The following is a 14,859-nucleotide window of genomic DNA, read 5'->3' on the forward strand; positions in this document are numbered from 1 at the left end:
CGCCTTCAAAATATAAATAAACACATTATCTGTAAACTGTATCTTTGAAATGAGAGTTGTATGAGAATAACTTGAGTCTGTTATATTAGTTAAAAGACACATGTATGATAATCAGTAAAATAGTGAAGATGAAACAAAATTCAATCAAACTCCACAAGTACGATCGTTCGAATGTGCACTTTCGATTAAACATCGCTTTATTCTCTCCAACAGACAATCTTCGCCACTGCTTTAGAATGTTTCTATAATAATTAACATTGGTCATTTTTACGCCATTAATAATAAACTAAATCTATATAAATGATTATTAAGAGAAGGATCAATTTTATCAAAACTGTCTTTAATATATATAAGCAGCTCGTCCATTTTGTGACTTACTTTTCCCACCGCAACCCGGGACATTTTCACGCGTATGCGAGCGTCAGGAGTGGCAGTCAAGCAACCTCCCAACGCCTCTACCAACAAGCAATCTGTAATAATCAAGTGTTGTTTTGAACGTTGGGCGGCTGCGAAGATCGACCAAACGGTCCAACTGAGGGTCTGATAACTTTGAAAGCCTCTTCTGTTTTAACCAACATAATATATGTACATATCATTTAATTGAATTTAATAATCTTGTGACAGTATTGATGTGACAATCTACTTTTTTATTGGATGACAGTTAATATACATTTATAGGGGATGCAGTAATGGGTTCTGACCGAAGATGTTGAAAAAAAAACTTCTTCTATAGAGATGGAGCCTAAATGTATGAAATTGAAGCAAAAAAAGAGGTCTGGTCTACGAGTTAAGACGATACATAAGTGAAATGGCAAATAATTTTCAACTATAGGCTCGACGAAATTTTGGACTCGCTGGCATTCGGAGAGCGAACATCGATGTGTCAATACGTCAATTTGTTTCGTGATGGCGACGGGGATATTAATTCTTAAATCGTGTAAAGATGACTAAAAACATTACCCATTTACTTGAAAAAGAAAACATGTCAATGAATATATAATTATTGTTACTAATAGAACAATAAACAGAACATTAAATGGACGCATGTTGGATTTATATGAAAAATTATATTTCGTTTGGCATGCGTTATTTGCACCCGCGACCCGCAATCCGCGCATCGCCTAGCCACGATCTTTTTAGACCATGCCTCAACTGAGGTATAGCCTTAAGTAAACTACAAATGACTTTTCATTGCAGATTCACCCAATTTATTAATTACATACATTATGATGCAGATATTGCTAAAAAAGCCATGAATACTTAAATTCATAGGATTAGATAATGTAAATTAAATTCATTAAACACATCTCACGTTATAACTGTATAAAACATTTGAATATAATATCCGTCAAAACATACTCCCTACTAGCCAAAAGCAATACTTTTGTCATTATTTTCAACATGAATATTCATGTACAGTGTATGTAGTATTTGTAAACAAAGCAACGTACTTCAAACTAGAAGTGAGCCGCCATTTTGTTTCCAGTGCTGCCAATAGAAGAAGAAAATAATGCACAACAAGAATTGACATAGTGATAACTAAATTTAACCAAATGTGGAGTTACCATACTGCTAATAAGTTTATATTTTCATGTAAAAAAATCATCAGAACCAATCGGTGCACCTTGTATACCCTCACTGAGACTGAGACATGTTAAGCATTAAATATATTATGATGCACGATGCGTACTATCACGTGACGTCACAGTAAGCTGCCGCTACGGGAAAAAAGTGTGTAATGTCGTTTAAAATGTTATTAAAAAAATAATTAAAATTAGCATGAATAATGAATAATAATTAAAAATACTAATACATTAGAGTTGACACTCTACATCATTAAATTTACAGAGATAGTGATCGTTCAAAAAATTCTGCAAAATTACGAAACTATAGACAAAATTTGTCACCATGACAGCGCGACAGTACGCGACGTGTATCATAATGTAATTGAATCATTACGTGATTCTATCTCTACCAACATTACGAAGACAGCAATTACATTTATAAATTTGTATTAATTTGTAAAAACGATGGAATATTATTTATGTACATAAAGATATTATTTTAAATCACATTTCATTTTACATACATCAGTTATGTCTTTATATCCATAGAAACTAAATTGTCAACGATTTACACAGTATTTTAACGTGAGACTTCTATTTTAATATTTGCTATCTGCATAATATGAAACAATACATTTATTTTGATTTGGTCATTCATTATTTATTTCATTCATAAAATGAATAGAAATAAAAAATGATTTTTCAATTAGTTCATTCCAAATTTAAACAAAAACAAAATGGCCATTTGCCAAAATTGATATGCATTTTGCAGATATTATACATTGACGACTCATGTTTCATTTACAAATCATTTTTTAACAAAAAATAACGATTATAATGGTTATCTAAGCCGGCTCTCACATCAAAGCTCGTCTCGCCTACGTGTCGAATACGTCGATGTGACGTCATCGTTATTCAAAAAACACACGTTGCCAAATGGACCATTGCAGATTGGTCGAATGCGACTGTTTTGTTTGAAAAAAACATCTGCTGTTGCAATCGACAACTTGCATGCTTCTAATTCTCTAATTAGTCATTCCTATATGAGCTTGCTGATCGCCGCATTCAAATATCTACATGTTTCGAAGGGTACGCGCGACTGTCGCTAGGTAGATGTGCACGGTCTTCACAAGCAACACTGGATCGCCGTTCTCGGAAGGTTTGATTGACGGCTGTGCGGCATACAAAGCGAGTTTAGATGTGAGAGCCGACTAAAGGGCTAATAAATTTGATTTCAAAATAGCTAAACATAACCGTTTGACATAAAGTTTTTGTTAGTTCTACGATATTACTGATTACCGACATTTTATGCATTCTGGCCTGAAACAGCCGTCAACATAGATAACTTTGCAAAATTAACAAAAACTTTGTTTTAAAAACAATTATACATAATGAACTTCTACAATGTAACTGTCAATAGATAACAATGAAAGCCCAACATTAATACTTCTGAATGGAATGACTTAGTAAATAGGATTGGTGTTATTTATACATATTATATGATCTAAATCGGTGATTCGCAATCAGGGTATTGCAGAAAAATCACAAAAGCCTGCGAAAAAAGGGTGCAACAATATGTCCCTTTTTTAGATTTCATGAGACTTATTAATAAAATTATGGAATGTTTGACTTGATTACATTTTGCGATTAAACTAGCTGCGTGTTTGATTAAAAAAATGAATGTTTGTTCAATGTGTATTTGATCCAGCACAAGGGTTGGGCGAAAGGCTAACAGATATTCATCTTAAAAAAGTCTGTTAACACAACCTCCACTCTATGGAGGCCCATATGCTCCACTATTGAATAATGTTATAATAAAAAACACATATATTAACAATGTTTGTTTGTTACCAGGAAGCCAACCGTAATATGTAATTTCTTGCAATTTTTTAACCCTGTCAAATATATCGTCACCTTACTGTTAAAACCTGTTAAAGTCTGTTTGAGAAGAATATTTAGGGGAAGGAAAAAACGTAATAAATACAATATTTTAAACACCTCTCTAATCGATGAATCTGCTAACACCGGTTGTGAAAAAATACGAGGTTTTAATTTCATATTTGAAACTACGAGACCTATGAGTTTTTAAAATTTGTCGATAGATGGACAGTATACTAGTGGTTGGTGGGTTGGAGAACTAAGGTTTTGATATGATTTAAAATGATTTCTTATGTTTAAATTTTGTCGAACAAACTACATTTTTCCAAAATATCGGACTTACGAGGTTTTAATAGTAAGGTGACGATATGTGTCTACCAAGTAGGGGTTCTCTGGTGATTTTACAAAATATTTCAAGGGTTCCCCCAATTAAAAAAATATTGGGAATCACTGATAAAAACAAGTTTTGTTTCTCTTCATCGAGGTTGGATCTCACAAACTTCTGACGTGTGTCGCAAATGACTTAGTAATACTAGTGGATTTACGTTATGTAATATCTAGAGTTTTTGTTGTCACTTGGGCACCCATTCTCGGTTGGTTCTCATGAGTACAACATCGTCATCATCGGAGTCTGTCTCCGAAGGTGGAATCTCGTCATCGTCATAATATGGCCGCTTTAAAGCATTTTCTGAAAATAATAGAAGATCAATGAGATGCTGAGGATTAAACGAGTACAAGTGACATGTAGTAGGTAATTAAAAATGAATTAGGTGCAGTTTTCACTAACGACGCGTGAAAAAGGATTCAGACATATTATTGTAACTGCTTAGTACGAAAAGTTATACTTAAGAATTTTATTCTTATAGATAAACCATCAAAAATTGTTCGGTGTTCGAATTTAGAACTCATCACAGTATAAAAAGTATTGAATGATATATCAAATATTATCATGTGGCGCCCTAACTAAGCGGACAACTTATAGTGGTGGATCTATAACTTTAGATTTTATTCTATGGACCCCCTTAGGGTCAAAGAAACATATCACATTTTTCACATTCAACTGACTTTAACAAGAAATGGTTAGGAAGCCTGGTGCATGACCGAAAGCATGGAAAGAGTGTTGGGCTCATTTGAGCAAAGCATGCTGTGTGGTATTTTCAGACCCAGCAATGACATACAGTTGGGGCGGAGAGAAAGATACAATAATTACAAACTATACGCTATGTACGGGGGGTTACACATCGTACAGTTCATCAAATTGGGCCGCTTTAGGTGACTGAGCTATGTACACAGGATGGACGAGTCACGCATGACAAGGAAACTGACATTTGGAAATGGAAAAAGGAAGGACTTGTCGGTGCAGCAATTTGTGGGTGGATGAGAAAAAAAACGAAAAATTTAAATGATTCTAAATACAATGTTGAATTGTAGATTTTTCGAGTGAACTGAAAAAAGTTGAGAAATCAATGGTGAAGGGTGGAGGTAGGCTTTTAAGATCCGACATAAATAGTGCACACAAAACTTTGTCAATCATTCATATTTGTTTTCATTGAATTACGACTGCAAATTGCAGATAGTGTTGCGTAAAAACCAATCCCATAATAGATAATAGTCAAAAAATATTCATCTATCTATAAAATATCTAAAAGTATGTCATTTAATCACACATAATTTGAGATATTTTATAGATTGAAGAATGTTATACATATTCTTAATTCAACGACAATAAATAAATTTAAAAGTGTGCACGCACTGTTTTTGTCAGATCGCCCATAGCACACGTAACCGATTATGGTTTGGTTAGGCAGAGTTTAATTGATATTTAAAAACTAACCGGCGCTATTTGCAATTTGTATTCTTAGTTGAATGAAAACAAATAAGTATGACTGACGAAATTTAGTGTGCACAGTTATTTTTGTAGAGTGCATTCATAATTTTGTTTTGAGCTAGTTAAGTTTCATAAATCTATTTTTACTGTCAAAGTATGTATGTACTGTTCTTTTTGGTCTTGAATCGTTTACCTCCCTCGTAGAAAAAATCTTTGCCATTCCATATGTTCAAATTAATTCAAATTAATCACAATATGAATTATTAATTGAGTTAGCATTTACTTCGTAGAATTCCATTCTACAAGAAATGAAATTATAAATAATATTAAATTCTACAGGTTTTTTAAAAAAGGTTTTGTCGATAGCTATTTCGGTTGAAACACCATTATCAAGACTATTCAGATAGGCCGATTGCCTTTGCTTAAATACGATACATGTAGATAGAGACAGAATACATTTTCTTATTCGTTCCAACAATATTATCACTGTGTAACATCAATACTTTGAAAACCCTAAGTGGGGTTTTAATGGATATCAAAATTTATCGAAAGTACAATGTTCGAGGGCTTTGGTTATTTCTTGACATTATTAATCAATTAAAATATTATTAGTATAATAATTGTGTTAATCATGTGCTTAAATTAAATTTAAAAGTGGCAATATAAACATATATTGTCGACTTACCATCAATATTCTTGAATAACTTAGCATCTTCTCTGTCGTCATCATCAAAGTGTCTGGAATCCTTCTGGTGGAGGATTTGGAAGGTGTAATCATCAAGGGACTTCTTTGGTTTGGTTTGGAAACGTGCATAGCACATGGCTGCCATTGCGACCATTACAACTCCGATACAACCTGGAAATACATATTTTTAATAAGCACTTATTTTTTTATTTGGATTATATGTATAACGTGATCTAATATTATTTTAGAATAGTCAGTTCAAAAAACACATTCCAATACTGAACTGAACATACCTGCAAAGATGACAAATACAAGCCGCGGCATTCCCATGACCCGCTCATCGGGCCGCAACCTCAGCATGACAGCTGGCATTACACCCGTGCGGACCGGTACCAACCTGCTGTCGTTCAAAAAGCCTTTCTTATTGGCCACAACGATGGGGTTCTTGCCGGCGAGCCATGGCGGAACCATCAGCTCGAATGTGCCATCGTCCTTTGAACGACTGCTGATGTCGGTGAATTTCTCGTCTAATCGAACCATCGCGTCGGCTATCGGAGTGTTGTCAAGATTTAGAACGTAACCTGGTGATAAAATTAATAGCGATTAGTATAGAGTAGCGTTTGTATAACATATTTCAGTCAAATTTTCAGAAAATATTTGCTTAAATAGAACTTACAAAAGGGTTAACAGTCAAATCAAACTGTGATACTGTGCTCACATTTTAACATTTATGATCAGTACCGCCTGGCTATTCATCCTGAATAGAGGTATGCTCGAACAACACTACCAAATCCTATCAAAATTTACTTTGTACATCAGTCGACGATTAGCGCAACTTATAGATGTTGTTTTAACACAAAATTGTGTTCAGCGATGAGGCTTATTTTTGGCTTAACGGGTTTTGTTAATAAGCAAAATTGTCACATATGAAGTGAGACCAATCCAGAAGAGTCCGTACAGACTTCATTACATCCACAAAATTGAGGCCAGAGCTCGTGTTACGGTCAATGAAGATCATTACTAGACCATTATCAAAAAGTTTTTTATTTTAAATATGGAAAACCATATGAATTGATCCGGACGAGATATGGTTTCAACAGGATGGCGCTACATACCATACTGCGACCGCAGCCATCTTATTAATATCATAATTTCACAATACATTGATATCGAGAAATTGACATGTCAATTATTGTCTTCCAAGATCATGTAATTTGACAGCTCTGGATTATTTCCAGTGGGGCTATGTGTATTAACACAAACCAGCAAGAATTGACACCATAGAAGCCAACATTGTTCGTGTTATTCGTGATATATGGCTAGCGGTTGTTGAAAAAGTGGCCCAAAATTGCACGACCAGAATGCGCTTTGTCAAGAATAACCGCGGTGGACACATGCCCGAAATCATTTTCAAATGTTAATGCCATGTTTTGTTAATCTTTCAAGTATAAAATATTGATTGGTAGTTAATTTTTTGTGTTATTTTCTACGAATAAAAAAAGACAGGAAGGAACATGTGTACAAATGGTTACTCGGTAATCAGAAAGGCCGGCAAATATAGCCGACATTGCGTGATACACAAACATAAAATACACAAAATTACAAACACATACAAACTATGTGATATTTTTTTACGCAAAATCGTCACTTTCCAAAATGGCGAATTTGGTTGCCAGTTTTTATACAGCGATGAATCAGTATTTTTCTTCCTGTCTTTTTTTATTCGTAGCTTATTTTCCACAATTTCAAGATCTATCGGGCTTCAAAAATGCCTCTATATTAATGCATAAAACTATGCTATTTGTCCATCATTTATCATGTGGGTTGTTTATCATTTATCAGTATATTAAATGGTTTTTTTAATGTAATATAGATATGCTTGTATAATCTTTTCGTATTATAGAGTAGATATATTAATATTATAATGTTGTCATACCTGATATCTTCAAATAGCCTGCCGGATGCTTGGCAATCTTCTCATTGTCCAGCTTAGGCTTAGTGATGAGTCGGTTCTCTGCTACTTTCGGTGCGGTTATATCACCAACATTATTGTTATCTTGGATCATCTTCACATGGTAGTTTGACAGCTTGTCCTGCTCAATGTTCATGGCGAACGCAAAGTCTTGGTAGCCGTGGCAACGGACGTCGATGTTATAGTGACCCGGCGGGAGCATTATCTTGTAGAAGGCTTGGTTGGGCGACACTTCAAACTGCATGTCCACGCCAGACACTTTGATCGTTGCGTTTCGCATCGGCGATTGGAATGCGTTGGTTACGTAACCTTGCATACCTGGAAATAACATTTTTTATAATTATATAAATATTAAACAACTGTTAATTATATTACTGTGTTTTATAAGCTGTGGTCAAACTTTCTGTTGTAAAACTATTTCATTATTGACTTTGTCAACAAGCAAAATTGTCAAATCTGGGCGATTGAAAATCCTCAAGAGAACATCCATTTTATTCTGAAAAAGTAACCATCTAGTGCAGACTTTGGCTTGGAGATATCATTGGCTCGTATATCTTCCAAGATTGCCGAGGCTGGTGCTGCATTGACTGTTAATGGCGACCGATACCGTTTGATAATCCGGAATTTCTGTTGGCTTCTGATATACAACATAACGGCGGGACATGCCATACATCCCAGAGACTATGGATTTACGGTACTCAAAGATAAATCAATGACGAAGAACTTTTACTAGGCAATTATTTAGTACTTTTCTGGTGAAGACTCGACAGGAAACGATTATTTGACGTTTAACTAATATTCACCTTGATTTGTAAAGAAATGTGCAATATATTAAAACGCAAGAATGTATCTCGATTCTAAATCATAAAGTGAGGTATTAGTGTATTGTCAAATAGCTAAATTACTGATTCTAGGACAATTACCCCAATATAAAAAACCCCCTGGATAAAAATAAAATTTCATTGACACAATAAAATCATGAATACAAGAGACATATATTATTTATTATTATTTGACAAAATAAACATTTTAAAATGAATTTAACAAAATAAAAATTTATTTGACAGAAAAATATATGGATACAAATTTAAAATTATAACAACCCACATCAGCGGGTCTATTCTATACGAAAGGCTGCTTTCGTCCGCTAAAACCGCTAACTAGGGTATGTTTGTATCAAATTATTAACACGTATTGTAACAATTACAATTAGCTGGTATTAATTGTTGCAATAAATGCTATATTTTAACGGCATTCCCCCTGCCTGTGCTGAAATTTAGAGCATAAGCGATAAAGAGAGAGCGAGAGAGAGACAGTTTCGACTGATTAACTGATCACAATACAATTACAATTATAATATTTCAATATAAAATGTATGTAATAAATACTAACACATTATCACGTTAGCGGAAGATAGTCGCCTTTTGTATAGAATAGACCCGCAGATGTACATAATGTTGGCAAAACATGATTTATGTCCATTTTTGTGGCAAATTAAGTTATGTATACCTTCAGACTCGTCTCAGTGAGAGATATCAAAATATGGTATAACCAGGTCTTGTAGGTTTGGAGAAATTAGCTGTGTTAATATGTGATATGTTCATTGTTTGAATATCTTTCGAAGTTTAATATTGCTCTTCTGAACAATTTAGAAAAACGGACATATTGTGTTTTGCCATCTTACTACAACTAATATGCACATTTTTAGACTTAGGAGATAGGGAGAGAAAAAATAATTAGGTACCGAATAAAATATTGAAATCTTTGATAGAAAACGTTAAGGGGGGACATGCTCGGCGTAGGTCAAATGGTTAATTATAGTTTGTCAATTTATGGCTACGGCCGTATGTTGTAGCTTAACCACTGGGGAATGACAAAAGAAATGGTGTATTTCAAAAAAACACTACCTTATTCTTAGGTCAATAATTATTAACCCGGCCACCGCGTCAGTTTCAATATGAAAGGGGCCCTCTCTGCGTTACCATTTTTCTAAATGTTATGCTTCGCTGTATTATGATAAATACGGCAATTAAAAATAGCTGGTATTACTGTTATCATGCCTAGATACATAAGGTTCGAAGTGCCACACTAAAAAATAGAATCGATTGTTGAATTTAGCTGTGAATACTTGAATAAAATCGTCCATAGTCCCTTGTACCGCAAAATTACGCAGCCATGTTTGTGACGTAAAAACGCGTCATTGTGATTGTGCGCCTATGAAAAGAAATAAATCACTGACACTAATTTTATTTTAGTCATGTTAGAAACACTTAAAAATGCCGTTAAAAATATTGAAAATAATAGCTTTTATTGTGTCGCATATTATTACAAGTTTTATGGGTCGCGTAAAGTTGAGTCCACAGTGGTTGAAATATTGTAATAATTTCTTATGTTCTTTTTTGAGTGTAATTTGGATTTTTACTAGATTAAACTTTTCAGTTTTATTGAGCATTGTGTTATGTTAGTGATTGTCGTTTTATGTTTTATAAAAAAAACAATATTTATTTTGTAAAATCTGCTGCGTGCTTGTAAAGTGCTATAAAAACATTTTTTGCGTGAGGTTTTAAAATTTTATAAACATTAAATTGCATACAAAGATAATATATAATATAGTTGAAAAGTCAATATTCCATGATTTACATTTTATATTATGTTGTATACCCGTGTGTTTTTTTTTATACTTAGGTTTATTTATACGTTTTATATATTCCTTCATAGTAGTTCGTAATTTATTGGTAAAACTCGCAATCGTCCTAACTAAAATATAATAATATATTATATTTTTTCATTCCGTGTGGACGTATCTTTACGACATATTTACGACATTCAATAATGAGCTCGATTTATGACTTTCAAACAATTGGGGTGACACATGACGACATGACCATGAGTAATAAAAATAAATGACATAATCCAGAACACAAGTTCAAGTACATATTTATAAATATTTCGACGACACAGGTTCGGTTTTTTGGTTGTATTTTATTCCCGCAAACATGGTGTTGTAAAGATCGCGGTGAATATTCAACTTGACACGATAAATCACTCGGCGCACACTCAACTCGAATGAAAATATTTTGTATACCTAGTGCGCAGGCGCTGAAAAATACCGCGTAGATTTGAACTGATGCAATCGTGCCGGCGAATCTCAATAGATCGAGAGGGTTCGAAAGATCGATGTTTATGAAATCAAAACAACATATTTTTGACAAAGTTATATAGGTGGAAGTAGGCGGATGGATCGGGCTATTTTTTACTAAAATTCTCAATGCCGCATGAAAAATATTTCTTGCGTTATCCACAGGTCAAGGTTTGCGTATCTGACTGCTATACGGTCGCCCATGTGTTACGTACTAGCTGTATCCTACTGGAATACGGTCGCCGGGAAAGGGTTAAAGAGCAATCATTATTCGTAAGATGTTTATCACACTTAAATGGTCAAAGACATAGCTTATAATAAATATTTTTAGAATCATCTTCAAATGTGTTAATCTTGCCCATTTTTTGAATAGTAAAATGCCTAATTCTTGTCAAATTTGGGATCACAGAGATTATCAATATAATTTTTTATCATAAATATTTTACTAAAATTATCTCGTCATAAATTATACTAATGGTTTTATAAATGCGTTTAAAAATTAATAAATGTAAAAAATCTTAACACCACTGCACATTCGTGTACCGAAATATGACTATATTCTAAAACATTAGAGCGAGAGTTTTAAAAGAATACTATTTTATGTAACAAAAATACTTTATGCAGTCATCAAATGTTTAAAATAATTATAAAGGATAATAAGGCTTCAAAATTATATAAATGGATTATCTACAATGTTTAACCCGATCGCCGCGGATGGGACATATGTTGTTTTTTACATAAGCTCTGATACTGGGCGGATGTCGCAACTGTTGATATCGAAAATTGAAATGTCGGTAAAGTAGGAAATACTTCACGCATAGTATTAATTTTTGTATTGAAAAATGCTCTGATTCGTGTTCGTACCGCCATATCGATAACTTTGTCAAAAATATGTTGTTTTAATTTCATAAACATCGATCTTTCGAACCCCCTCGATCTATCGAGATTCGCCGGTACGATTGCATCAGTTCAAATCTACGCGGTATTTTTCGCGGCTGCGCAGTAGGTATACAAAATATATTTCATTCGAGTTGAGTGTGCGCCGAGTATTTACCGTGTAAAGTTGAATTCACCGCGATTTTTACATCATGTGCGGGAATACGAAAAAGACAACCAAAAAACGAAAAGAAATTTGTCGTAATATTTCTAAAAATGTACTTGAACTTGTGTTCTGGATTATGTCATTTATTACTCATGTGTCTCCCTAATTGTTTCAAAATCATAAATCGAGCTCATTATTGAAAGTCGTAAATATTTAGTAAAGATGCGTCCACACGGAATGAAAAAATATATATTATTATATTTTAGAGGATTGCAAGTTTTACCAATAAATTACGAATTACTATGAAGGAATATATAAAACGTATAAATTTTTGCTAAAAAAACACACACGGGTAGGTATAAAATATAATATAAAATATAAATCATGGAATATTGACTTTTCAACTATATTACATATTATCTTCGCGTACAATTTAATGCTTATAAATTTTTAAAACCTTAGCCAAAAAAAGTTTTTATAGCACTTGGAAAAATTTACGCACTTTAAAAAATATATATTGTTTTTTTTACAAAACATAAAATGACAATCACTAACATAATACAATGCTCAATAAAACTGAAAAGTAATCTACAAAATCCAAGTTTCACTACAAAAAAAACAAAAAAATTATTGTAATATTTTCAACCAGTGTGGACTCACCTTTACGCTTAAATTACAATGGCCCATAAAACATGTAAAATGCTGACACAATCTATGCCACGAAATAAAACTGGTGACTACCATCCAATTTTAATGGATTTGTCATCAATAAAACTTACACTAATTAACAATAATTCATAAGTCACCAATAAAAGCTATTATTTTCAATAATTTTTATGGTTAACACAGCTAAATTCAACACTCTATTATGTGTTTTAGTGTGGCACTTGGATCCTTATGTATCTAGGCATGATAACAGTTGTAGCCACAATTTTTAACTGCCGTATTTTTTTTTTTTTTTTTTTTTGAATTATTAATAACCATGTCCTTGCTTTTTCGTACAAGGTGGTTTGTTAGTAATTTTGAACAATCACAAACACCCAGGCTTTGAGAAAAACACATAAATGTTTTTGTCATGACCGGGAATCGAACCCAGAACTCTCGGGTGGAAGGCCAGCGCCTTATCCACTGCACCACGAGAGCCGCCATGCCGTATTTATTATAATACAGCGAAGAATAACATTTCGAAAAACCTACCGCGGACAGCACATCTTTTGTATGGAAACTTAACGCGCCGATCGGGTTAAGGAGTGTCCAGGATCATGGTTTGAAAATACAATAAAAACTCAATTTTGACCTACGCCGAGCACGTGGGCCGTTAAATAGCTTGATATTATTATTTAAAATTATACTATTTAAAATATTTAAGTATGATGAAAGATACAAAAGTTAACAGCGCCACAAAAACATGTAGCAGAATTACATGAACTTCTATTCCAAAATTTTCTCATTTTATTTACTTATTATCCAGGGGGTTATTGTCTTGTCACCAACATTAACTGACTACAACAGAACTAATTACATAATTTAACATACCTGTGTTAGCCAAACTGACAAATGCCATGATACTGTGAATATTATCCCTCCAGACCTGTCCGATCATATCTTCAGTCGGCATCTTGCAGCAGTCGAGCCCGATTGAAAACATCGGCACCTTATACTTCTCGCAGAGCAAGTCAATCAACTGCTCGTGTTTCGCATTCTCTTTACGACTGATCCCTTCGCAAGACGACCCCGTACTGTACGTCCGCAGTTTTTGATACGTCTCGGAAAACTTATCGTAAACCATTTTGGACATTTCTGGATAAGTCACGTCAGTATTACCGCTGCCAAGATCGATAATCATATCGAACCGTTGCCACTTGAGCATCATCTCGAACATCATCTCCTTGGATTTGCTGTTTGGGTCTACGTTATTCTTCAAGTGGTTGAATAGCTTGTCTCCGAACTCTTCTTCGTTCGCAGCCAAACTGCACTGGTTTGTGTTGTCGAAGTTCTTCAAATAGTTGGCGTACAGGACGTCTAAGCTTGGCATGAAATGCAGGACGACGTTTTCTAGGAGCCTCTTGTGGACCGGTTCGCCGATGCTGTAAGCTGTTGTAATGTGCCGCGCTAAGTTGAGGAGGATTTCTTGTCCTAGCGGTTGCGTGCCGTACAGATTGCTGATGATCGCGATTTGGAATTTCAGCTCCTCGGGAGAACCGACCTGGAAAAGAAACCGTTGAATTATTGCTCAACGATTAATTAGGAAGCGGCGCCAAATTGCCCTGATTGCCCCAATCGAATAAAAAGTTATGTAAAGTTGACTGGTTTTATACCTGATCAGTTATCTTCAACGAATGTATTTTCAATGATATTTCATTGTCACCAGATTTGAACTCGGCAATGGACGGAAACTTGTTCTCCAAATCGGATAGTTCTTTGTTTATTTCTGAGTCCGTGTGATATTTCGTGCGGACAACATTCTCGATGATTCTGGAAAATAACGTGTAATTGAGCTTTTCAGCAGGAAAAGAAATTGATACATCTTTAAGTATTTCTTATCTTTAGAGTGAAAACTTAGGGGTTGTCCATAAATGACATGACACTTCATTACATAATCTTTTCCTCATTTGTCTAAATTATGTCACATTTTTAAACTTCCCATTCAATAAAAAACAAATTTGTATAGTATTGTACATAGAATATTTTATTTTCAGAATAAAATGAGTGTATATTTTGTTAGTTATATCAGATCCTCTTCCCCCCTT

General features: G+C 34.0%; 1 protein-coding gene across 2 annotated transcripts in view; it reads right to left on the reverse strand.

Moving 5' to 3' along the window:
- Positions 1 to 338: 338 nt before the first annotated feature.
- The window catches only part of svr (Carboxypeptidase D svr), a 76,862-nt gene continuing 62,341 nt past the window's right edge, over positions 339 to 14,859 (reverse strand). The window contains exons 15-21 of one of the 2 annotated variants that reach the window (XM_085950120.1): positions 14,428 to 14,584; positions 13,646 to 14,315; positions 7,893 to 8,246; positions 6,250 to 6,537; positions 5,957 to 6,127; positions 3,989 to 4,131; positions 339 to 470 (exon numbers count right to left, since the gene is read on the reverse strand). In XM_085950120.1, the coding sequence (XP_085806246.1) occupies positions 4,016 to 4,131; positions 5,957 to 6,127; positions 6,250 to 6,537; positions 7,893 to 8,246; positions 13,646 to 14,315; positions 14,428 to 14,584 (1,756 nt within the window). In that variant the 3' untranslated portion in view covers positions 339 to 470; positions 3,989 to 4,015. Of the gene's footprint in view, positions 471 to 3,498; positions 4,132 to 5,956; positions 6,128 to 6,249; positions 6,538 to 7,892; positions 8,247 to 13,645; positions 14,316 to 14,427; positions 14,585 to 14,859 lie in introns of those variants that run through there. The other variant, XM_085950121.1, reaches the window with a different exon arrangement.

This window comes from Rhyacophila brunnea, unplaced genomic scaffold (assembly GCF_057557595.1).
Source record: "Rhyacophila brunnea isolate RB1 unplaced genomic scaffold, BYU_Rbru_1.0 scaffold_23, whole genome shotgun sequence".
NCBI classification, from domain to species: Eukaryota; Metazoa; Arthropoda; class Insecta; order Trichoptera; family Rhyacophilidae; genus Rhyacophila; species Rhyacophila brunnea.